Source organism: Nyctereutes procyonoides, unplaced genomic scaffold (assembly GCF_905146905.1).
Source record: "Nyctereutes procyonoides isolate TBG_1078 unplaced genomic scaffold, NYPRO_anot_genome, whole genome shotgun sequence".
Lineage (NCBI taxonomy): Eukaryota > Metazoa > Chordata > Mammalia > Carnivora > Canidae > Nyctereutes > Nyctereutes procyonoides.
In genome coordinates, this window is record NW_026575146.1 from 66,457,786 (window position 1) to 66,484,264 (window position 26,479).

The 26,479-nt window shown below is 42.4% G+C and overlaps 1 protein-coding gene across 2 annotated transcripts; it reads left to right on the forward strand.

Moving 5' to 3' along the window:
• ZNF606 (zinc finger protein 606) lies at positions 1-26,408 on the forward strand. Of its 2 annotated transcripts, XM_055309679.1 has the most exons (7): positions 1-2,073; positions 3,038-3,094; positions 3,634-3,722; positions 13,700-13,826; positions 14,273-14,368; positions 15,982-16,047; positions 19,781-19,853. In XM_055309679.1, exons 1-6 carry the CDS (start codon positions 2,043-2,045, stop codon positions 16,020-16,022), a joined length of 441 nt encoding a protein of 146 aa, XP_055165654.1. In that variant the 5' UTR covers positions 1-2,042; the 3' UTR covers positions 16,023-16,047; positions 19,781-19,853. The 2 variants fall into 2 exon arrangements, with proteins under 2 accessions (XP_055165654.1, XP_055165653.1); XM_055309678.1 differs by lacking the exon at positions 15,982-16,047 and having other exon boundaries at positions 19,781-26,408.
• Positions 26,409-26,479: the final 71 nt, after the last annotated feature.

A 26,479-nucleotide genomic window follows, 5' to 3' on the forward strand; every position in this document is an offset into this window, starting at 1 on the left:
GTCGCTGAGGCTGTGGGGCCGCTGTTTCTGTCGCAGCGGAGGGATAGGAAGGACGGGAAAACGAGCTAGAAGACGCGACTCCGGCAATCCGGGCAGCGCCAGGGCGGATCCCGCGCCTGCCCTTTCCGCGCCGGCTTCGCGCTCCCGTTTCCGTTGGTTCTCCCGCCTCGGGGCTCGCGGCCGCGCTGGGCCGGCTGGGCGGACCCGAGGAGCCCTGGACGTCGGTCCTGGCGCGGGGTCGCGGCTGTCGGCCCCGTACGCTTTTGTCTTCCCCGCCGCGCGCGAGGATCCCAAGTGCCCCGCGGGCCGAACCTTGGAGCGGAACAAAAGCCGGACGCCCCCGGCCGAGCGAGCCCGAGCTTGCTAAGTCGCCTGCCGAGCGCGCACTGGCGGGGACCGGCTCACGGGTGGGAGGCTGGGAGCCACGAAACAGGTAAGGCCAGCGGCTCGCTGCTACGGGCTCCTGAGCATCACTCCTCCCCGGTGGTTGCAGATAAAATCGGACGGGAGGCCAGGCAGCAGGTGATGAGGACGCCTCTGAGGCTGTTAATGGGCATGCACACCTTTCTTTCCCCAGCGGGTGTTTCTCGTCCGCGCGGGTCCACCGGAGGCGCGGAAGGACGACGTGGAACGTGGGAGGGGAACAGCCCCCATTCCCTTCAGCTTGCAGTGACGGCGGATTTTGTTAAGTTGCAAACAGCGGTGCAGCGTAGTATGCCTGCTTTGAGCTTTGTCACAGATCCCGGTGTTCCTGGGGTCCAGTAGGCGTCCTGGTGCCTTATACACATTCCCAGGAAACCCAGAGCTCTGCCAGTTGGCCTTGGAACCCTCAGAGAGGTCTCGGGACTTGCACAAAGACTTGGAACCCAGGGAGTTTGTGGTCTGGGCTCTGAACCAGTAAACAGACAGGCTTGGGCCTGGTAGGTTTTGCAGATTGATTTCTGTTAGGTTTTTTAGTAACTAAATGGAAATAAGACCGCCAAGGCAAGCGAGGGTCCAAGAACAGATTTTATTGCAGGCACCCTCGGGCGAGGTTCCACGACTCACGGGGGAAAGAGAGTGAGTCGGGGAAGTCGCGCCAAGACAAGGTGGTAGGGGGTTTACATAACGTTGTAAGGCAGAACGGTTTCCTATTGGTTGGCTCATATGCAAAGGAAGGATTGCAATCCAACCAGTCAGAGTGACCCTCACTATGCAAAGGAAGGATTGCAGTTCGGCCAGTCAAAGGTGACTTCCTCCTCTGGGGTTTGAAGGGCATTGGGTTCGGTTGGGGAAGTCCAAAGGAGAGGTCTAAGGGTCTGCGTCAAGCTGTCAGCAGGTCATTGGTCCATTGGCGTCCCAAGTGGAGGTAGTGACAGGAACTTCAGCCATTTTGGGGTATCCGCCATCTTGAGGAGTTTCCCTTCCCGCCTGGCCCCAACAATTTCTTCTTTCCTTCCCTTCTTTTCCTCCCTCCCTTCCCTTTTAGGTAAAATTTGCATAACAAAAAATTAGCCGTTTTAGAGTACAACTTAGTGGTTTTGTTGTATATTTAGAGAGTTGTACAATAAAATATTATCTAATTCTAGAACATTTTCATCACCTCCCAAAAGAAATCTTTGCACCCATTAAGCGGTCACTCCTCATTCCTCCCTCCCTGCCGGCTCTAGGCAGCCACTGATTCATTGGGCGGTGCATGTAGATTTTACAGTAATTTTTGTAAATCACCAAAAAGTTACTTCGAAGTTGTCACTCGGTGTCTCTTGGGAGCCATTGACAAATTTCCACCCTCTAATCCTGGATTGTGCTCTTTTTTCAGCTTAACTCCCTTTTCATTCTGTTGTTTTTGACTTGTAAATTTTGTTTTCTTATAATGCTCCCTAGAAGTCTTCTGTTGTTTCTGTGGATAGGCTGCCTTTTTTGTTACTGGTTCTTCTTCAGAGAAAGGACCACTTTTGTGTTTTCTATTTTTGTCATTAGGTTGGTACTGCAATTGCATTCCGTGAATGAATCACCTGAATCAAGTGCACCTGGGAGGGCACCTGGTCCATTGATCCTGTGGGATGGCAGCCATCAACCCTTGGGCCTCCTGGGGTGAGTTCAAAATCTGTTTCTTCTGGGCCTCCTCTGCAGTGACCTGCTGCGGCCAGGGGTCAAAGTGGCACAGGGGCTGAGGGTTTTGAAGAATTGGAGGAGGGTCTCTTGATCTTGGTATAGAATTAGAACTGAGTGAGATTTAAAAAGAAGAAACAACTTGGTTTTTGGTGAAAAGGGAAACTTGGTGTAAAATGCCACATAATTTTTGTATATTTTATAGTCCTTTCCTAAGGTGTCTCATTAGTTCTAAGAGATTTTCTAATGATTTGTGGGATTTCTTAGAAAACCATCATACATCTGATAAAAATTTCTCTACCACTACCCTATTTTTTTCTTGTTTTTATAGCATTGGCTTGTAATTTAGCAACAGTGTTAAATAGTGTGAGGTCAGTGGTATGCTATCTTTTAAGTGAGGTTCCCTGTATTTATCAGTAAAAACACTGAGGGGAGTATCTTACTATGTAGATTTTTTTTTTTAAATTAGGTAATGTTAAATATTTTATCAGATACCACCTTAATCATTTAAGGAGGAGCAATTTAAATATTGTTCTATGGCTATATCACATCAGATTTTCTAATAGTGACTAACATGCATTTCTGATATAAATCTAGCTCTTTTTTTTTTTAAGATTTTATTTATTCATGAGAGACACAGAGAGAGAAGCAGAGACACAGGCAGAGGGAGAAGCAGGCTCCATGCAGGGAGCCTGATGTGGAACTTGATCCTGGGATGCTGTGATCATGACCTGGGCTGAAGGCAGATGCTCAATCGCTGAGCCACCCAGGCATCCCAAATCTAGCTTATTATGTTGGATTTTGTCACATGTCCTTGGGCTCTGTTTATGGAACTCTGTTACACCTTTCAGTGAGACCGATCTCCTTTTCCATTTTGTTGCCTTTAGTCACTAGGATTGTTGTGCCAATACCTTCCCTTTACTTATCCTAACCTGATTTCATGCAGGTATCCTTACGGACCAGTCCTGGGGAATGGCGGCTGTTGACCCGTGGGCCTCCTGGGGTGAGTCAAAGAGCCTGTGTCCCCTTTGGCCATGTTGGCTGCAATGTCCTGGCTTTTCCCAGCAGTGACTTGCCTTGGCCAGGAATCAGACCTAGGGAGCCACCTGGGGATTTAGGGCATAGGGCAGTGGGGAGTGTTTCTGGTCCAGATCTGTCTCTTTCAAAGCTGGAATAGCAAACGATCAGAACACACCACTGGGAGATAAAGTGATGGTGATACCTCCACAAAAGGGGCATGAGAATAAATGTGTGGGCATTTGTGGCTCAGGCCCAGAAAGGATATGAATGGCACTATTTCTCAGAGACGGTGCCTCAGAGCAAAGGGGGACAGTGCAGGGTTCATGTTTAGGCACATTCCTTATCTGCTCTTGAGTCTCATTTCCCTGATCTATAAAATGAGGAGATGAGTTTTTTTATTTATGTAACAGAGAGGTCCAGAAACCAGTTTTCCCTGAACCCCCCACCTCCCAGGAGGAAGGACTCATGTAGGCATACTTCTGGCAGGGAGAGCTGCCTCCGTGACTTTGTTTTCCTCCCCAGCTCTATGTCCTCAGGACTCTGCCTGGCATTTGGAAGAGAACCCCGAGGAGGAGAGGAGGGCCACTGGGCTCCCGACAGCCGAGGTCCAGGTGAGGTGGGCTTCTGCTTTTTCCTGAAGGGCTGTGCTGTCCCTAAGGTGCCCAAGTTGTTTCCCACCATCCTAGTCTATGTGTTCCTCACTTTATAACAGCTAGAGTTGGGTAGAGAAGGAATCGGCCAGAAGTTTACTGCTTTCTGAATACTCAGAATTCAAACAATTTTCTATGACTTGGAGCCACACTATTAATTAGTCTATTCATATTCCTGAGCCCTAGCTGTGCTGTGTGTTGTTTTGGTGGATGAGGGGCAACCCTTTTGGCTGGAAGTCCCCCTTCCTCCTCCTGCCTTACCTCATGTATTCAGTACTGATTCAGTTTGATGGTGTCCTGTGAGCTGTATGCCTGCTGGGAGGGGAATGTGGACAAGTTCGAGCCCAGTCCTGAGGGATTCTCAGTCCCCTTTCCAAAATGATTCACTCAGCTACTGAGGGCTCATGGCCTGCTGGTGCTGTAAATGTGGTTCAGGATATGAGCCTGAGTTGCTGGGGGGAGGCCCCAAGCCTTGAAAGAGCTGAGCCCAACTGATGTCTTAGGAAGTGGGTCAGTCTGCATAGAGTCATTGGGGCACAGAGCAGCTGGAGTCTTTCTGCTGTGGGGAGAGTGGCTGCCCAGTAGACCTGACACATTTGCACCAGGAGGTGAAGGGGATTCATCAGCCTGGTAAGCAGGGGTCTGGCCTTTTATAGCACCACCAGTGTGTGGTGTTGGGTGGGGGGTGAGGCAGGGGTATTGCATGACCAGCATCTGGGCGAAGGCTGACCCCAATTAGAATTTAGCATGGAGAGCCTAGGATGAATCCAACCAGGTTCTGAATGCCTGCAGAGCCAGGGGTCCATCCTGGTGGTAATAAAGAGCCTCTTAAATATTGGGAGTAGGAGGCGCCACTGTCTAAAATGTGGCTGGAAGGATGTCCCTGGCAGGAGTGTGGGGAGAAGCGGGTTGTGGGAAGCAGGCTTGCATTTCAGGTCAGTGTGACCAGGGCCTAGGAGCAAGACCTAAGAAGTATTAGGGAGTCAAAGCAGGGGAGCTTTATGACATAAAGGCATAAGAATGGCTTCTGAGAGAACTAGGACAGCAGAGTTGATACGGGAAAGGTGGCAGGAAATAGGATAGCAGAATAGGTAATATTGGAAAAGTGTCATCTCCCTTTTTTCCTGCCCAGCCTCTTCATTGGTGGCAGCCACTTAAAAACAAATTTTTTCATAACAACTTTATTAAAATATTCAAATACCACAGGTTCACCCTTTTAAAGTAAATAGTTCTCTTGTTTTTCATATATTCACAGAATGGGGCAAGTATTATCAACCGATAATGTACTTCTAGAGCATGGGTGTTTATCACCCCAAAAAGAAATCCTGTACCTATTAGGAACCCATGTTCCCACCACCCTCATCCCCTGACAACCACTAATTTACTTTATCTATTTATTCTTCTATTCTGGACATTTCTCATAAAGGGAAATTCTATAATATATGGCCTTTTGTGTCTGGTTTCTGTCACTTAGTGTGTTTTTAAGGTTCATTTGTATTGTAGTACACATCAATATTTTATTTCTTTTTATAATTCAGAGGCAGCCATTTTTAACTTACTGTTTTTGGTTCCTTAGGGTTATCTCTATGTTTCTAAATGAGAGATTTTTATCTTGATTCATGAAATTTACATTTATCTTATTGACTCCGTACTACGAAAGGTAAAGAAAAATAGTTTCATTACTATATTTAGATTTCTTAAGTTAAAATAATGGATCAAGCAAATAAGAGATACTGAGCTATAAAAATATTAATGACATTTCAGTTTTTTTTTTTTTAATTTTTTTATTTTTTATTAAATTTTTTTTTTTTAATTTTTATTTATTTATGATAGTCACAGAGAGAGAGAGAGAGGCACAGAGACATAGGCAGAGGGAGAAGCAGGCTCCATGCACCGGGAGCCCGATGTGGGATTCGATCCTGGGTCTCCAGGATCGTGCCCTGGGCCAAAGGCAGGCGCCAAACCGCTGCGCCACCCAGGGATCCGACATTTCAGTTTTATGCCTCCCTCCCCAAATTGAAATAAAATGTAATGAAATCTCCCAGTTTCAAAGCTGATAGATGAAATGCATCGCAAGTATGCTACCCCCACATAGCGGTACTGCTGTCCCCAGGAGGCAGAAGGGCCTGAACCATGTGACACAGAGTGGTGGTTGTCTGACATCATAACTTGGGTGACTGTGACGCTCATTGCTGCTATGATATTTATTTTTAGACTCTAACAGAATCAGCAGTGAGCTAGGCTGAAAGATGGGCCCCAAATCTGTCGCTTGGGAATAGAAGTTAGCTGTACTAAAATGCTGTGAAGAAGCCTAATAACCACTGGGCTGCACTCTGCTGTTAAATTATGTGGTTTCTGAGAATTAGGGTTAATGCTGAGAAAATAAAATGGAGAATTAAAATAACAACACCCTTCAATGTCTGAAGAGTTATGATTTCTGAGAACATGCTCCTGGCCCCCTCCCCACACTCACTTCGGATTTTTCCTTGTGGGAAACTCAAGATTTGAATCATGTGAGTTTTTGTATTAAGCAAGGTCTTCAGGAACACTAACAAGAGCTCCGTATCCCTCCCTTGTTCCCTCCAAATTAAATACTGAAATAAAGCATTCACCTGGTGAAAACATCAAATGCTGTCATCCCTTGTTATCTGAGTAGTCTATTCTGGGCAACATGTCGGATAGTGAAGTTTCAACTAGTGGAATCCCAGATCTCATTATTTTGAAGAATAAGGAAAATAATATCCCATCTAGAAAAATCTCCACCCAGTTTCCTCAAATATGGCAGCTCTCAAATCCCTGTATAACAATCCACCAATGCTTTCTGCATGATAAACATGCACATAACAATAATCTAGCACTCTGCACCCATCTCTGATTGTCTTGAGGATGTACACGTAGTTGTGTTTTCCTTGCCTGCAAAGAGCTTGCCCTGAAATATTAATGAAATTCTGAAGATGCGAAAGAACCCATCTGAATTTCTCTAGATTCCATGAATGAGCCAATTGTCCATGATTTCAGATAATGCAGGAACTGAGATCCATCTCAGCATCCTCTGCATCTTCTCAAACTGCACCATGGTTTAGATGTGTAGCTGGTTAGGAGATTCCCTGAAGTGCTATAGAGAGCCCTGGTGAGGGCTCATACATATGTGTAGGAATGATTACAGGAAATTTGGGCGAGGCATTTTCAAGTCATCCTAGCAGATGCTATACTTGTAAAGTGCAAGTTGAGGTATGGTTGCCTGAGAATGGCTTACTCCATCCTGTCTTGCCTTCTAAGGTCCCTCTTGTCCACACAGCTGATGAGACTGGGCCCTTGACTTCCCCCATCTCTTCCTTCTGTTTCAACTCCAGTTGTGCTTTTGCATATTCTGCATCTTTAAGGCCTGCCTGAACTGTAGGCCCCAATATTAGGATATACCCAGCTGTGGGTCTTTTTCTCTTCCTGTGTGGTAGTCCATGATTCCTGCCACTCTGATAACATCTACAAATCTGGAAATACTTGCTTATTTCAAATGTTTGGACAAATCCCATAATTATAGAAAAGTATGAAAAGTAATCAAACGTTTCTATTATTCTGAATAAACAGGTAAGCTTTGTCATATTTGCTTAGTTTTTCTTTTATACATTCTATTCACATTTTCCACATTTATGCAGAATGACCACTTAGGGTGTGTACACAGCTAATTTGTTTTTATACTCATTCATAGATAATGTTTCTGTAGATGTCAGAGATAGTAATATTCCATTTTTAAAAGATTTTTTTCTTAAGATTTTATTTATGAGAGACAGAGAGAGGAAGAAACATAGGCAGAGGGAGAAGCAGGCTCCTCACAGGGATCTGGAAACCCAGAATCACGCCCTGAGCCAAAGACATGCTCAACTGTTGAGCCACCCAGGCAGCCCTAAAATATTTTTTAATTTTCATTTTAACCCATTTCTGTACCCAATGTGGGGCTCGAACTCACCCCTAAGATTAGGAGTTGCATGCTCTACTGACCAAGTCAGCCAGGTGCCCCTATTCTTTTTTTTTTTTTTTTTTTTTTAAGTAATGCTTTTCCTGCCTGTAGCTTTTCTACACCTTTTTTTTTTTTTTTTTTTTTTTTTTACACCTTTCTTACTTATTGAAGGCCAACTTTAAGGTCCATCCATGTGATAAGTCCATTTCTTTCTTTTTTTTTTTTTTTAAAGTCCATTTCTTTTGCCCCTCTTCATCCCTTTTATGGATGGGCTTAGAAGTTCCCTGCCCCCACCAGTTTTGCTATTCCAGGGAAAGCTGTGTGGACATTCTTGTAATTTCACTTTGAGCACACGTATAAATATTTATGTAGATATACCCCTAGAAGCAGAATTATGCTGAGTCGTAGGGTGTGTGTGTGTGTTTTCAATATGACCAGTGCTGCCATAAGGCTCTTTGAAGGTGCAAAGCCTCTTCTCACTACTCTGGAAGAGTGTCAATTTCCTTGCATGTTTGCTGCCACTTAGATCTTTTAATGTTTGCTTACCTCAAGACCCAAAAGGTGTATTACTTTTCATTTCCTTGATCGCTAGTGAGGTTGAGTATCTTCATATCATTACTGCTCATCTGCATTTCTCTCTCATTCCCAGATTTGTGTAGAATCAGACTTGTTGATAAGTAGGCATTTACATGCATTGTGGATTCCTTTTTTTTTTTTTTTTTTTTTTTTGTATTGTGGATTCTGATTCTTTGCCTTGTATGAATTGGTTTCTCCTAGTGTCTCTTAACTTTGTGGTGTCTTTGATCAGTCAAGTGTTTTCCAGGATATTTTTGTCAAATAATTATTTGACAATAATTTGTCAAAAACAAATTTTGTCTTTGTTTATGGCTAGTATTTTTGTGTCTTCTTTTAAGAACCCTTGTAGAAAAAAAAAAGAACCCTTGTAGAAAAAATCTGTCCTGTCCTATTCCTTTATTTTTGTTCTGTTTCTGAGGCCTTCTGTTACATGGTGGGCCTCCTGAAGCAATTGCTGTGTCTTTATGTTCAATGAATTCTTGTTCTTTGAGAGCCTCTCTGGTGTCAGCCTGTCTTGTTTTATACTGAAATCTCCAGTTGGGGAAGTGGAATTGCAGTTCATTGAAAGTTGGATGTAGCTGTGGCCTCTATTCTGTTTTCCTTTCAGCCTCTGAGTTTGGTCTCCTCTTGTGCTGTATGTACTTCTCTTGGCTCCAGGGCGCCTCTGTCTCTGTTCTCTAGGAAAGAGCAGTGAGGCATTTGAGCATCCTGCATTGCTATGGCTGAGCAAGTTTGGTTCCCCATAGGCCTCCCTTCGTGTGTGTGTCTGTGTCTATGTCTGCATCTGTCTTCCGATAAGTCTCACTCTAAGTTCCAATGGAGCTGGTTGAGCCAGGATCATCAAGTTGCTTATGCTCCTCCCTGTTTCCCCAGGTATGCAGCTGGCTCTCAGGCCACAGACCTCCCTGCCCCACATCCTGGTGGAAGAGGTTTCAACTCCAGGGTTTCAACCCAAGCAACCTTAGAACCATGCACAGTCTTGTGTGTGAGAAGGGTCTAAGCTGTGTTGCCCAAGTATAAGTCCAACACATCTGGGTGTTGTGCTGCCCACAAGGTGGAGTGGCTCGTTGGAAGGTGGGACAACTAGCAAAGCTGTCCTGAATACAGACTCACCTCCTTACTTGTTTTCATCCTGGCTCTCATTCCTGCTTTCACTGTATCATTTAAGTTCAGAGCCTGAATCCTCTCCTGGAAACCTCTTCCACTGTAGCCACTTCCAACGTGTGGGCCTGGAATCTCCTCTGCTCAGTTTCCTTGGTCCGCAGCACTTTCATCTGTTACCTCATCTTGCAAGAATGTGTGGAACACCATGTGCCAAACAAAGGCCTCTTCTGGTTATTTCCCTGTCTTAGAAAACTTTGGCAGATTTTTAAACCACAACGTGGAATCTGAATCTTGTGTTACTTCCTGCTACCAAAAATTACTGCAGACTTAATGGTTTAGAACAATATAAATTTACTCTCTTGTTCTAGAGCTCAGAAGTCTAAAGTGGGTCTGTAGGCTCTTGGCAATTAGCCAGCTCTATCTTTCCATTGATACTTCTTTTTTGACATACATTGTTATGTCTTCTCCCCTTCAGATATCAATAAATGGTAACACTTTTTGAAGACCAAAAATGGGTGGCGGGGGGCGGTCTGTAGGGCTGTGTTCCCTCTGGAGGTTCCAGGGGAGAATCTGCTTACTTGCTTTTTCAGCTTCTGGAGATTACCTGCATTTCTTGGCTCATGGTCCCTACCTCTGTCTTCAGTGTGCATCACTCCAACCTCTGCTTCCAGTGTCACATCTGCTTTGACTAAGACCCTCCTGCTCCCTCCTTCATTTATGAGGACCTTTGTGATTACATTGAGCCCACCTGGATGATCCAAGATTATCTCCCCAAATCCATATCCTTAACATAATCACATCTCTGCAAAGTCTCTTTGTCTTGTTAAGGTAACAGTCATAGGTTCTGGGATTTAGGATGTGACCATCTCTTGGTTGGGGGCATTATTACAAACACCTGTGTTCAATAACAGCAACTTTCAGCTTTCTGCCTGCCTTTTCATCTCTGCTGACACTTGAAAAAACTGAACATCTTAAAGCAAATCTAAGCTATTCTGTCATTTTGTTTATAAACACTTATGTGTATATTTCTAAAAGATAACATACTTTTTAGAAAACAGTATCTTTATCAGTACCTTTATCACACACAACAAAATTAACAGCAGTAATTCCTTATTATTAGCTAATACCTAGGCAATGTTCATTTTTTTCCACTTGTCCCCAAAATATCTTTTATGATTGGTTTGTTCAAATAAGGATTCAAACAAGGACCACTCACTGTGTACTTCATATGCTGAAGAAACTAGTCACTTGTCCTGTTGGTTTACCTAATTTTGCCCTCTTGATGTCATTGGTTGAGTTCTTTTCCCTTTGTCTCCTTGTAAACTGATAACTGGGCTAGAGGGCTGAGTAGATTCAGGTCCCATATTTTTGGTAAGAGTACATCATAGGTGTGCTAGGTCCTTCCTCCTGTGTTGCGTTAGTGGGCACAGGTTGTCTGGTGGTCCCATTTTCAGATGATGTGATGGATTAGGCTAATAGCTGCCCCTCCATCAGTCTTCATGTTATTCAGACATGTTCCCTGTCTGCTTTTCATGTGTGATTTAGCAGTCATTGATGATCACTGCCATTGTCCACTATTTGATTAAAGATTGCAGAATCACTCTGATAGTTTCAATCCTTCAGTGTCTATTAGATGTAGTTCTTTGATTCCTTTTTAAATTTGTGCATGCTGGGATCCCTGGGTGGTGCAGCGGTTTAGCACCTGTCTTTGGCCCAGGGCGCCATCCTGGAGACCCGGGATCGAATCCCACATTGGGCTCCCAGTGCATGGAGCCTGCTTCTCCCTCTGCCTGTGTCTCTGCCTCTCTCTCTCTGTGTGACTATCATAAATAAATAAAAATTTAAAAAAAATAAAAAAAATAAATTTGTGCATGCGGGTTCCATTTCTGTCTTGGGAGGAGTGGTTGGCATGGTGGTTAACTTGTGGCTCAGTTCACCAGCTTGACCCCTTCACCTTGTTAAGTGTAAGTGAACTTGGAAGCCATCAAGTAGATGCCACCCTCTGGGGAGATGAGGTAGTATGAGGTGAGCACACCTGGAGCACCCTGGTTAGAAGGGATGATTGCTCTGTGAAAGGAAGCACGACCCACCAGGGAAACTGAGGCCTAGGCAGGTCTGTAGAAGAAAACCAAGGTATTGGCCTTGATGAGTCCAAGGGTTAAGCAAAGTTTCACTGTGAGGTTGTGCTCAGCAGTTTTTTTTAAAAAGATTTATTTAGGGATCCCTGGGTGGCGCAGCGGTTTGGCGCCTGCCTTTGGCCCAGGGCGCGATCCTGGAGACCCGGGATCGAATCCCACGTCGGGCTCCCGGTGCATGGAGCCTGCTTCTCCCTCTGCCTGTGTCTCTGCCTCTCTCTCTCTCTCTCTCTCTCTGTGACTATCATAAATAAATAAAAATTATAAAAAAAAGATTTATTTAATTAATTAATTTATTTATTTATTTATTCATGAGAGACAGAGAGAGGCTGACACGCAGGCAGATGGAGAAGCAGGATCCATGCAGGGAGCCTGACCTGGGACTCGATCCTAGGTCTCCAGGATCAGGCCCTGGGCTGAAGGCGACACTAAACCACTGATCCACCCGAGCTGCCCCTGTGCTCAGCAATTTTAAGTGCTTTTCAGAGTCATGTAATTATTGCAGCAGAATCAGTTCTGTGTTTTAAGCCAGGCATTGTGTAAAGGTGGAGGGGGAGCAGTTAAGTCTGACAGAGCCAAGGCTGATACACTGAAGACCCAGTCACGATGCCTGACCCTGATCAGAGATAACAAGCTCAGTTTGTGAACCTTGAGCTGGGACAGAAAGGAAGGTCATGGGAAGGGCAGTGACATAGCAGGCTGGGAAGGCACGGGTAGAAGCTCACAGGACACTTGCAGTGGAAATTCACAGACACAGGGGTAGGCCAGAAAGCCAATTTCCAGACAGATGAGAGGACCTAGAAGCCATTGGGGCCTGTGGGGATTCTAACGTACTAACCATGATGGATAGCTCACTCCCACTGTCACCACGGGGAGGGCATGCTCTACTCCATCTGGATGGGCCTAGGTAACAAGTTCACATTGATTTGCTTAAGAGCTCTGTGAGAGGAGTGCCTGCAAGGATCAGTCTGTTAAGCTTCTGCCTTTGGTTCAGGTCATGATCCCCAGGGTCCTGGGGTCGAGCACCACACCTGGCTCCTTGCTCAGCAGGAAGTCTGCTTCTCTCCACCCCTGACCCCCAACTTGTGCTCACTCACTCGCATGTGTTCTCTCTCAAATAAAATCTTTTTAAAAAAAGAGAGCAGGGCAGCCTTTGGGGTCGAGTCCCGTGTCAGGCTCCCTGCGTGGAGCCTGCTTCTCCCTCTGCCTGTGTCTCTGTCTCTCTGTGTCTCTCATAAATAAAATCTTAAAAAAAAAAAAAGAGAGAGAGAGAGAGAGAGCATTGGGATGCTTGGGTGGCTCAGCGGTTGAGCGTCTGCCTTGGGCTCAGAGTGTGATCCCAGTCTGGGGATCGAGTCCTACATGGGGCTACCTGCAAGGAGCCTACCCCTCCCTCTGCCTATGTCTCTGCCTCTCTCTCTCTGTGTCATGAATAAATATATATATATATTTTTTAAGAGAGCACTGTGAGGGATGCATTCATACAAAAGTCAGACTTAGGTTGTAATTCCTCCTCCCTTCTAGTTAAGTATTCCTGCTTCTATTTTTCCTAAAAACCTCTCCTGGAACATTTTAAAACTCAGGTGCTTTTTGACGGCAGCTGTAGCTGATTCTCTTTGGCATGGACTGCTCTGCTCAAACCTGTCTCACTCTTAGCTCCAGTCCCTTGGGACAGGAATGAACTGAGAGTGGAAACCTCCTGTTAGTGGCCAGGAAGACAGCCTGTGAATATTTACATCCTCCTCTCAGGTCCTACATCGACATGTTTAGCAGACTCCAACCCAGTGCTTGTAGTCTGCTTTCTTCTGGTCCTGGCCTTAAGTATCTTCATCTCCGGAGAAGAAGGGGGGCACTTCCCTGGTGGTATTCCTGTCCATACTAACCAATATTACTAGAATTAGGTAAGAGTCTTAGGAGAGACCTGCTGATCTTCATTGTGGTTACTGTGGGCCCACATACCTAATTCCCTAAGAGTACATCCCAAATACAGATCCCTTGGGTTGCTCCCAATGGGACTTGATCCAAATCAGTTTACAGTACTGAACATATCCTGGACAGTTTTTCTATATCCTCTGTCTTCCCCAATGTGATCAGCCTCACTCCATCCCTAGAGAACATGGGAGGGTGTGGTTGCAGGCTGAGGGGGAACATCTCTGCTGTTTTAGGAACCAGTAACCTTCAAGGATGTAGCTGTGGACTTCACCCAGGAGGAGTGGGGGCAGCTGGACCCTGTTCAGAGGACGCTGTACCGTGATGTGATGCTGGAGACCTATGGGCATCTACTCTCTGTGGGTAAGCCTGAGCTATCTCAGTTAATGAAGCTATTTCCATTGCATTACCTTCTACTACTCTGTGTTCGAAAGTTCACAGGATGTAACTATGTGGTAATGGATATTAACTAGATTTATTATCCTTTTACAATGTATACAGATACTGAATTGTGTACACCTGAAAGTAATATTATGTAATACTTCAGTTATATTACAATTTAAAAAAATTAGCAATGCGGAACACCACCAACAACAACAAATAAACACTCACTGGCAAATTACACACGCAAAAGCCCTCATGGAGGTCTCAGAAGGACGAAGATGATCTTGAGACCTGACATTCAAGGACACAGTCCTGATGCTTATGAAGCACGAAGTGGGAGAGACCGTGCTTATTCTGCCCAAGTGAAAAGTCAGGAACAATAGGCAAGGGCAGTTTACAAGGCTTTGTTTTTCCTCCGTGCACAGGGAATCAGATTGCCAAGCCAGAAGTCATCTCTCTATTGGAGCAAGGAGAGGAGCCCTGGTCAGTGGAACAAGCATATCCTCAAAGCACTTGTTCAGGTGAGGGCAGGCCCCGGGTGGAAGCAAGAAACTTTCCTGTAAGTCCTCCTTGTTTGGAAAATGGGCTGAGGCCCTGAGGAGTTACCGTCCTCAGACATTCACAATTCCCTCCAAGGAGCTTTATGCCATGTATTGACTTTCCTGCAGCTGTTGATTCAGAGGAAAGATGCCCACCCTACTGACAGTTTTTATGAGCTGCCGTTTCCCTTCCCTGTCATCCATTCTCCTGACCCTCTCATACTCTCTCCACTGCCCCTTTCTCTGAGATGATTTCTTATTCACTTGCATGTGAATAAGAGTCTCTGCCTCCTGGCTACAAGTTTGGCCATAAAGGAAATAAGAACAAATTAACAGAGACTCTTCTATTTCTTTTGTTTAAAAAAGGGTTTTTGTATACGTGATGTATTCACATGGTTCAAAAAGCCCAGAGCTACATAGAATGAGTAAGCTGAAAAATTTCATTTACTTTTGCTGCTGTTATCCACATTATTCCATTATTCTTACCCACATCCCATACACACATAGGGCACGAACAAAGGTAACCACTTTTTTACTATAAATTTTTGAGCTATTTTCTTAGTCGTTGCCCTAGGGATTATAATTAACATTGTAATTTATAACTATCTAGTTTGGATTAATACCATTACTTTTGATAGTCTACAAACTCTCATTCTGTATATCCTCCCCCATTTATGCTGTTACTGTCACAAATTACATCTACATAGATTTATAATTATTGCTTTGTTTTTGTTTTTTAAATCAGGAAAAAAGTTCTAAACAAAAAATGCATTTATAACATCTTATGTTACTGTTATTGATGTTCTATATTTTGACTTACCGTCTAGTGTCCTTTCATTTCAGTGTAAAGAACTCCATTTCTTTTAGGGCAGATTTGCTAGCAGCAGATTCAGATGATGTTTATCTGGGAGTCCTTTCCTTTCCCCTTCATTTTGGAAAGAAAGTTTTGTCAGATACAGAATTCTTGGTTGACAGTATTTTTCTTTCTAGCTTCTGTGGTTTTTGAAGAGGAATAAACTGTTAGTCGTATGAGGATCCTGTATGTGATAAACTGCTTCTCTCTTGCTGCTTTCAGGATCCCCTCTTTGGCTCTGGCTTTTGAGAGTTTATTATGATGGCTGTTCTAGATTCTTAGGAATATATTAGAACTTTTCAAAACTCCTGTAAACCATCTTATCCCTCAGCTTTTTAAAAATCTTTTTGGTTGGGGATCCCTGGGTGGCTCAGCGGTTTAGTGCCTGCCTTTGGCCCAGGGCACGATCCTGGAGACCCGGGATCGAGTCCCGCATCGGGCTCCCTGCGTGGAGCCTGCTTCTCCCTCTCTCTGTGTGTCTCATGAATAAATAAATTTTAAAAGATTTAAAAAAAAAATCTTTTTGGTTTTATGTATTATTTGCCTCAGCTATTTTCCATCATCTCAGGCAGTAGCAACTTTTTAATATATTGCCTGTGAATGTTTGACAAATACCTGCTCCCTAGAGGCTTTTAGGCCCTGACAATCTTTCAAGGGAAGTCCTCCACCAAGTAGGTCAAATAATGACTGTTGTTTGGGTATAGGCTTTGGAAAACCTCTAGCTTCATTCTGTTCTCTCTAGTACCAGAAATATGGGTTGTTATTTTCCAAGGCTGCTGCTGAGCTGGGGAGCCAGAGATGGGATAGGGTAAGTTACAATGCCGCAAAGTTCACTGTTACAAAAATTCAGCTGTTTTTCTTGAATAAAATCTTCCTTGGGCTGCTTCAGGACTTTGGTTAATTTATAGAATTTTGAAGACATTGATTGATAGTTTTTGCTAATGCTGTGTGGTTGCTCTTATAGAATGGTGACATTTCAGAGGCCCTTATTCTTCCATTTTTTACTGACATCTTGCCCCAGATAATCAGTTTTAATAATTTCTATTGTATGTTTCCAGAGTTTCTTTCCTTCTTTCTCTCTTTCTTTTTTTAAGATTTGATTTATTTATTCATGAGAAACACAAAGAGAGAGGGACATAGGCAGAGGGAGAAGCAGACTCCCTGTGGGTAGCCCAATGCAGGACTCGATCCCCGGACCCTGGGATCATGCCCTGAGCCGAAGACAGATGCTCAACCACTGAGCCACCCAGGCATCCCTCCAGAGTTTCTTTATACAACTGTAAGCATACAGGGATATGATTATTTTCACTTTTTCAAAAGTAGATTATGGTATACACTATTCTGTATCTTGCTGTTTTTAATTTAACAACATGCCATAGCCTGCTCTTAAGTTCTGAAGTTGGATGTCTTCCCATCCATTCTAATGAAGTGGAGTTTTTTTGGAGTCTCATCAGTTGCCCCCATTCATATCTGAAATGTTCCATCAAGGGCTCAAGAAATCTGGTAACTTTAAGTCTCCTACTCCTTGTGCTGACCATTCTGAGTTACCATCCTGAGCCTGGTGGTTCCACCATCCCCATCCTTATGCTTCTGCCATCCTGCAAATTATCTCAAACATCTTGATTGCGATAAATCCGTAATCTCAGCTCTTCTAGATGATGTTTCCACCTCCTCTTGATGCATATTCCTGGTACTAGCCTTCTGTGAGTCCCCACTAAGCAGGAAATTGAGAAGTCCTCAATTTTCCTCTCCAGGAAGTAATTTCTCTTCTAACTCCTGAGATTTTCCTGCTTCTGAAATGTCAACTGTGTCATTCAGCTTCTAGCAACATCACTCTCAGGTTCCTTATAAAATTCCTGTTCAAGTTAATGAGGAAATTCTTACTTTATTAGCTACCTCAGGTGTTATTTCTAGCTATATCTCCCTGAAATCTTCCATTTTGAGGTTGTCAGTAAATCTATAGTGATTCAAATAGCCTTTTAAATAACTCTGACTAGATTTCAAGACCTTCCAATTTTTTCTGTTATTTTTCTCATTTTCTAACTAGTTCATGCCATAGAACAGCAGTCTATCTGTATTCAACCAAGGCTTGAAGGCCAAGCTCATGTCATTTCGCTTGTATGAAACTTTCTAAGGTTGTTGTCAGTGTTAATCTCCTTCTCCAGCCTCCTGCCCATTCAGCATCTGCATCTCCTTAGTGTCTCACTGATACACTGTCATCACATAGATTCTAACCAGGTTAAACCATACTTTGTTGTCTTGTCTCTGGTTCTAGATACTCAGCCCACCAGCACTGAATATAAAATTGGACAAGAATTATTCATTTGGTCAGCTGCCATTTTTTGAATCATGACCTGAGCTGAAGGCAGACACTTAACTAACTGAGATACCCAGTGCCCCTCTTAAAGTTTCTATTGGAAGGATTCAAAGCGTATATGAAAATTATTCCCTAACTTTTAAGTAAGCTTGAAATTTGTAATCAATGCCAGTTTTTGAGCAGAGTAGAGCCCTTGTTGTAATGTACGTGGATAGTAAAAGGAAGGAAATGGTGTATAGTAAGAAGGAAGAAAAACCTAGAGAAAGAGGACAAGGGTCTAGGTCCTGTCCAGTATCTGTGGCTTTAGACCATGTGATAGGGTGAATAATGACAACCTCCTACCCCTATCTCCAAAAAGATGTCCACATCCTAAACTTATTATGGTACTTAAGGGGCAAAGAGGCTTCTTGGTTGTGAGTACATTTGGAGATGGAGAGATGATTTTGTATTATCTGAATGGGCCCATAGTAATCTCAAGGTCCTTGTAAGAGTGAGGCTGGAGTGTCAGAGACACAGAAAGGAGATGTGATGATGGAAACAGGCTGGAATGATAGGCTTTGAAGATGGGGAAAGGAGCTGTAAGCCAAAAAATGCAGGCAGCTTCTAAGCAGGAAAAGAAAAGACAAAGGATATGGGTTCTCCCCTAGAGCTCCTAGAGGAAGCTACCCTGGTTTTAGCCCAGTAAAAATCATTTTGGATTTCTGACTTCCAAAGCTGTAAAGTAATAGGGTTGTATTATTTCAGGCTGCAATATATATGGTAATTTGTTATAGCAGCAGTAGGAAAGTAATACAGACCCCCTCAGTTGTTGGAGGATTGATTCCTCAGCAGTGATGATGGGTGGCTTCCTTACACTGAATTAGCCAGACATTTCACTGGATTCACAATTTCATGGAATCATTGGAAATGTCCCCTAAGGATAGTGCAGAGCCAGCATTTAATCACATTATATCAGGCTATAACTCCCTTGTTTTCATCATAATACATTGCCTTTCAAGTCTATCTCTTGTGTCATTTTCCTACAAATGATTCTGTAGTTGTTAGAATTGTAACTATAGGAATATCCTTAAAGCATGGTGACCTTAGGCTGATGAATTTTGCGTCATTGACTGAACTAAATAGGAAACAGTGTGATAGTATATTATAGATAACATCCTTGCTTGAAACTTTTGTTGGTGATATTTTCTCTTAACCCCACCCTCTCCTTTTCTGAGGCAACTGTCAAAATAGGGGAGGATATTATAACATAGAAATGAATTAGGACACTTTAATCATTTGAACATTAGTTAAAGGCCTGGTTGCTTATTTATTTTTTAAGCAAGTTATTTCTTACACTTTTTCACCTTAATAGTATCCATTGTGTCCTTTTGTCAGGGATCCCCCAGACTACCCTTAGGTTCAGTGATTCCCTAAAAGGACTCAAAAGACTCAAAAATCATTATACTCAGGGTAATGGTTTATTACAGTGAAAGGATACAAAGCATGTCAGCAAAGGGAAAAGGCACCTGAAGCAACTCCAGAGGAAACCACGTGTAAACTTGGAATAGTCATTCCCAGTTGAAGTTGCAAAGGATACATTTAATTCCTTCAGCAGTGAGTTGAGACTACATGTATGAAGTGTCATCTTTAGGGAAGCTTGCCTGAGTCTAGGAGTCCAGGGTGTTAGTTAGGGATAGGATATTTGGGTACACAGTTCCTGCATAACTGACTGCAATCATTAAACCTCCAGATCCCCAGAAAGGAAAGCAGATGTTCACCATAAATGACATTTGTATAGACTATTTAGAGATATGGAGACAGTGGGCTTTAACGTCTCAAGCATACAAAACACTCTTAGACCATTTCAAGACCTAAATTCCTAGTAGTTGGCTGAAGGCTGGTCATGAAACAGGCCTTTGTGGGAATGTGCAGAGTTTGAGCAATTCAGGCATGCGGTTAACTCTTTACTGCACATCCTTATTCTGGTCTTCTTTCCATGGGAAAATACCCCTAAATGGTTTTTATTGATTTCCAGTACACACTTATTCTGGTTAACATTCTTTTTGTTTGTTTACTTTTCACTATTCTCCTTTTCCCTGTTGTGATTGTTGTGTTACAAATCTTTTTGAAAATAAATTCACATTTGCCTTTTCAATAATATGGACAATAAATCTCACTTTTTCACTCTGTTCTTCCTAGAAGTTTTTCTTTCTGCTCTCATGGCTTTTTTTTCTGATTATTTCAGAATGGATGAGAAAACTTGAAAGCAAAGCATTGATCCCAACCCAAAGCGTTTTTGAAGAAGAACAATCCCATAGGATGAAGTTGGAAAGATACATATGGGATGATCCTTGGTTCTCCAGGTTAGAAGTCTTGGGATGTAAAGACCAATTAGAAATGTATCACATGAACCAGAGTACAGCTATGAGGCAAATGGTCTTCATGCAAAAGCAAGTACTCTCTCAAAGTGGTTCTGAATTCTGTGAATTTGGAGCAGAGTGTAGCCAGAACTTAAATTTTGTTCCATCTCAGAGAGTTTCTCAAATAGAACATTTCTATAAGCCTGATACAAATGCTGAAAGCTGGCGGTGTAATTCAGCAATAATGTATGCAGATAAGATTACCTGTGGAAGTCATGATTATGACAAAGCCTTCCACCAATCCATACAACCTATTCAGCCTGAAAGGATCCAAACTGAAGATAATCTTCTCAAGTGTGCGGATGCTGTTAAATCTTTCAATCATTTACTACATTTTGGTGATCATAAGGGAATGCATACAGGAGAAAAACTCTATGAATATAAGGAATGCCATCAAATCTTTAACCAGAGCCCTTCATTTAATGAACATCCACGACTTCATATTGGAGAAAACCAGTATGATTACAAAGAATATGAGAATATCTTTTATTTCTCATCATTTATGGAACATCAAAAAATTGGTACTGTAGAGAAAGCATATAAATACAATGAATGGGAGAAAGTCTTTGGGTATGATTCATTCCTTACTCAACATACAAGCACTTACACCTCAGAGAAACCCTATGAATATAATGAATGTGGGACATCTTTCATCTGGAGCTCTTACCTTATCCAGCATAAGAAAACTCATACTGGAGAGAAACCCTATGAATGTGATAAATGTGGAAAAGTGTTTAGGAATCGTTCAGCCCTTACTAAACATGAACGGACTCACACTGGAATAAAGCCCTACGAATGTAACAAATGTGGAAAAGCCTTCAGCTGGAATTCTCATCTTATTGTACATAAAAGAATTCATACAGGAGAAAAACCTTATGTATGTAATGAATGTGGGAAATCTTTCAACTGGAACTCCCATCTTATTGGACATCAGAGAACTCATACTGGAGAGAAACCTTTTGAATGTACTGAATGTGGGAAGTCTTTCAGCTGGAGCTCCCATCTTATTGCCCATATGAGAATGCATACTGGAGAGAAGCCCTTTAAATGTGATGAATGTGAAAAAGCTTTCAGGGATTACTCAGCCCTTAGTAAACATGAAAGAACTCACTCTGGAGCAAAACCATATAAATGTACGGAATGTGGAAAATCCTTCAGCTGGAGCTCCCATCTTATTGCCCATCAGAGAACTCACACAGGTGAAAAACCCTACAACTGTCAGGAATGTGGCAAAGCATTCAGAGAACGCTCAGCCCTCACTAAACATGAAATAATTCATTCTGGAATCAAGCCTTATGAATGTAATAAATGTGGAAAATCCTGCAGCCAAATGGCTCACCTTGTTAGACATCAAAGGACTCATACTGGAGAAAAGCCCTATGAGTGTAATAAATGTGGAAAATCCTTCAGCCAGAGCTGTCACCTTGTTGCTCATCGGAGAATTCACACTGGTGAGAAACCCTATAAATGTAATCAATGTGAAAGATCCTTTAACTGTAGCTCTCACCTTATTGCGCATCGGAGAACTCATACTGGAGAGAAACCATATAGATGTAATGAATGTGGGAAGGCATTTAATGAGAGTTCTTCCCTAATTGTACATCTAAGAAACCATACTGGAGAAAAACCATACAAATGCAATCATTGTGAGAAAGCTTTCTGTAAGAATTCTTCTCTTATTATTCATCAGAGAATGCATAGTGGAGAGAAACGCTTTATATGCAATGACTGTGGAAAAGCCTTTAGTGGTCACTCAGCCCTACTTCAACATCAGAGAAATCATAGTGAAGAGAAACTGTGAATTGAAAATTGATAGATTTTTCTTTTTTTTGTACATTTAGTAATACTTTGAAAAAGGAAAAAAAATCCCTATAAATCAAGAGAGGAAATTTTTTAGTAAGAATTCAGGAAAACTCCTCTTTTACTCGATAGAAAATATCTGCTTAGAAGAAACCTGTGAATGGAAAGACTGGGAAAACTTTCAGCAGTTATGTAGCCTTTATTTAACATCAGATAATTAGAGTGAAGAAAACTCCAAACTCTCATAATTCTCCACCAGGAGTCCTACTTATGGAACACGAATGTAGGGAATGAGACTTCTTTTAGTAAGAGATCTCAACTATTTGTGGATCAAAGTGCATTGTTAAGGGGAAAACCTTGTTCTGGGAAAAGTTTTCAACTGAAAATATACTGTTTTAAATCAAGCTGGAATAATGGATGGGAAGATTTATAGTAACATCTTTTGCATAGTTGTGGAAATACAGATTTTGCTGTTTTAGAGGGAGGATGTGGGTGCCCTTTAAGGAATAGAATATGAAATACTATAAATCTGAATTTAAGAAAAAAATAGTATTAAATGGGATATTTACTGTTGATCAAGATTAACCTTAGAAAAGATTAGTAAATGAGATTACTAATGGTGGAAAGATAATTACCTAGAAGTATGAGACTGACATTGGAACAAGAGGTGACAGTTTATGACCCAGTGTGTCAGTGTCCATGGTTTACTCATGGTTGCATTGTTGGAAAATTCATTTGTAATTTGTGTTAGGCAATCCCTATAAGTTATAATGTGGACACTGCATCAGTATACATAATGTTAAGGAATGAAAAGGACAAAATTGTACATATATATCTATAATTATAACCTCTAATAAATGTATACAGATTAAGACTGGGAGGACCCATGGAGAAATTAACCTGGTTAATTTAATTTTTTTAAAAGTTTTACAAACACAGCACTTATTATGTGCTAGGCTTTGTTTTAAATGCTTTTCAAATATTAACTTCTTCAGTCTCCTTAATTCTATGAGATAGGTTCCATTATTATCCCAGTTTTACAAATGGAGAAACTGGGGCAGAGATGTTGAGAGACCTACCTAAGGACACACAGTTATTAAGAAATGGAACTGAGATTGTTTGGCTCCAGAGTCATGTTTTTAACTACTATGTTATGCTGCCTCTCAAGTGATTTTTTTCCCCATTTTTTCCCTTTTGTTCAGTTTTCTATAGTAGATATTTAATAATAAAAGTCCATAAATTCCTAAACAATGAGAAATAAAATTACCTGGCTCTCTATCCTGAATGCTTTCTGTAACATGAGAGCTCCTCCCTTTGGAATATGAAATCTGGATTGGACATTCAGAATCACTGCATTTTCTGGGACCTGGGTTCCCTAGGATTTCACTACCCATAACTCTGAGAATTACAGCACAGCAATGGCTGGAAGACTCAATGGACATTTGGGCAATGCTGAGGAATGCCCCTTGATGGGTTTAGACTGGCCTTCATAGGACAGAACAAGAGACACTACTGCACATGGGAGCACTATTTCTCAAGGTCTCCCTCAAATTCAGTGTTTATGCTTTATCTTCTCTACATGAGAAGATTGTTTGATAGTAGGGGGGCTTCAGAAGGGAAGGGAGCTCACCAATTCATCAGAGTGAATGCTCTGAATACTCCTAGTAAAGGCAAGATACCTAAGAGGATTTTAAGTGGCTTTTCTCCAGTTCACAAATATTTCCTGTATTTCCCCTAAAGTAGGGCTATAACTAAGAGTCAGCAATCCTTGGATATGCTTCAAGGATATTGGTTAGAAATCTAGGATACAAAAGGTTCATCTGGTTCTTGTAGGGTCCATGATTCCCCGTTGGTTGAGAAAGTGGCCTAGCGGTGTGGGGAGGCAGTGCTCACCATCTGATTCCTGTAGCTGGAACTCATATAATTATGTAATGTCTGATTCCCTACCTTTCAGGGTTCAATACATAGTGGTCACCCAATAAATGTTGCAGGAGTAAATTAACTGAATGGAATTCTCATGTGATTTGTGCAAAGATAAAGAGATAAGGTAAAGATTTGTGCAAAGAGCTTTAGAGAGAATAAAATTAGCAACATCTCTGTTAAGAGAAAGCACTACGTATGAAGTCATACTGTAGCTATATGGGTATAGTATTCCAGTACCCAATATAATACATTTTGAGCAAATCCAGTTTCTCTGATTTAGGAACTCCAAAGGATCTCATAATTCATATACAATATTATATAAACATCCTGACAAGTTATCTATTACCCAGCTTAGTATCTTTTAAAAAATAATTTCTAAAAGTGCCTCTTCTGGCCCAGCCTACATCACAAATCAAGAGAAAGTCCCAGACTTCTGCTTCCTCCTGAAAGGACCTCCTACATCCCTACCACTTAAAACACAGCCTTACATGCAGAGTGTGCCTTAGATGTTCAGGACTCCCAGCCCCCTCACCTCCCTTATTCTAACCCATGTGTGGCTCAGTTCATTGTCCCTCCCCCCTTTTTAAGATTTTATTTATTCATGAGAGACACCAAGAGAGACAGAGGCAGAGGGAGAAGCAGGCTCTACGTAGGAAGCCTGATGTGGGACTCGATTCCGGGACTCCAGGATTACAGCCTGAGCTGAACGCAGACACTCAGCCACTGAGCCACCCAGGCATCCCAGTTCATTGCTCTTTTGACCACATCTTCAACTTCTCCCGAACTCTGGAACCTTCTGCCCTTCTGCCGGGGCCAGTTGGAATTCTTAATTTGGCCATGAGCTCTCCCCTTTCACCTTCCTGTTGTGGTTGAAGCTTGGGTCTCCGCTATGCACAGTGTCTCTTACAAGAGTGCCAGGGGGTGGCTCCTTTCCCTCCCACTTTTCTCATTTGCTGCTTCTAGATTGTTCTTCCCTTTTCTCTAAAACTTACCTCTGACTCTTGGGACATGAGACCGTCACTCTTGATTCCTTCATTGCAGTCAGCTATTTGGGGTCTACATATCAGATTTCAGCACCTGCTTTACTGCATCTAGAACCACCTCCATCATAATGCTTCCTGAGTCCATCATCCATCTAAGTGATCCCACAGTTCTTTGACCGCTGTGCTCATGGTTTTGTAAACCACTCTTCACTCCCATTGTCATCCCTAGGACTATACCATTACTAGTGACTGGAACACCTCCACTATCTCTTTTTTAAGCTGGTTGGCTATTTAGTATCAAGATTCCAATAGCCCCTTAACCTTCCCTCATGCTCACTGCCAGCAGATGACTTTGCTTCTTATTTCCCCGAGAGAACAGAAGCAATCAGAATCCTGCCATAACATCAACCCACCTTCCACAGTGTCCATGCATTCCCACTGGTACCTATATACAAACTGATTGGGTTGGCCCTAGAGCCTGTCTCCTCCATACTGCTCAAGGGCATTGTTTTTTTTTTTTTAATTTTTTTAAAATTTATTTATGATAGTCACAGAGAGAGAGAGACAGAGACACAGGCAGAGGGAGAAGCAGGCTCCATGCACCGGGAGCCCGACGTGGGATTCGATCCCGGGTCTCCAGTATCGCGCCCTGGGCCAAAGGCAGGCGCCAAACTGCTGCGCCACCCAGGGATCCCTCAAGGGCATTGTTATAGCAAGTTTCCCCTCTCTTGTGTCTTCAAGTTTTCCCTACATACTGGATTATTCCAACATGCAAACATGCTTTTAAAAAACAAAACCCATTGATACCACATCCCCTTCTAGCTCTTGCATAATTTCTCTGCCTCGTTGTAGAAAGCAAAATTTCTCAAAAGTTGTCTGTTCTTGCTCTACTTCCTTTCCAATCTTTCTTCAACCTTCTCCAAACCTACCTCAATGCCAGATGTCCTCCACATTGCTAAACCTAGTGGTCAATTGTTTTTTGCCTTCCTTGACATAGCATTATAGATAATAGATCATTTCCTCCTTAAAACATGTTTTTCAGGGATGCCTGGGTAGTATAGTGGTTGAGCATCTGCCTTTGACTCAGGTCGTGATCCCAGGGTCCTAGAATCAAATCCCACATTGGTCTCCCTGCAGGGAACCTACCTTTCTCTGTGTGTCTCTCATGAATAAATAAAATCCAAAAAACAAAACAAATATTTTTCAGCTGGCTTTCAGGACTTCCCTCCTGATTCTGGGACATTCTTTATTTCAGGCCACTTGGCTGTTTCCTCCCCACTTTCCTTACCTCTTAATGTTAGGACATTAAGGGTGCCCTGTTTCCTACCTGTTTACACCCTTGATGGTCTTGTCCAGTCTTGAGCTTCAAATACCACTGGTACGCTGATGACTTTACTTTTACGGCTACAGTTTGATGAGTGTTGAAGTATTTTTACTTTTCCAAAAAGTTCCTTCATGTCTCTACCGTTCATTCCCACCCTACCCTACACTCCCAAGCCCTGAGCAACCACTTCTCTGCTCTATCACTACATATTAGAATTCTCTTTTAGGCTTTTTTGTATAAATGGAATCACACAGTATTCTATTCATATACTTACCTTTGTGTCCAGAATTTTTTGCTCAACATAATGGAGGTTTTTTTGAGGCTCATCCATGTTATAGCATGTATTGGTAGCTTAATCCTCTCTCTCTTCTCTCTCTTCTCTTTCTCTCTCCCCCTCTCTTTTTTTTTTTTTTTTTGAGTTGAATTCCATTATGTGGATGTGCTACCATTACTTATTCTATTTACCTGTTGATGAACATTAAGTTGTTTTCAAT

Coding starts and splice junctions, on each gene's coding strand:
- ZNF606 (XM_055309678.1), top strand. CDS start 2,043: ATGGCAGCCATCAACCCTTGGGCCTCCTGGG. Junction 3,723..13,699: donor TCCCGACAGCCGAGGTCCAG/GTGAGGTGGGCT, acceptor CTGCTGTTTTAG/GAACCAGTAACCTTCAAGGA. Junction 13,827..14,272: donor TGGGCATCTACTCTCTGTGG/GTAAGCCTGAGC, acceptor CTCCGTGCACAG/GGAATCAGATTGCCAAGCCA.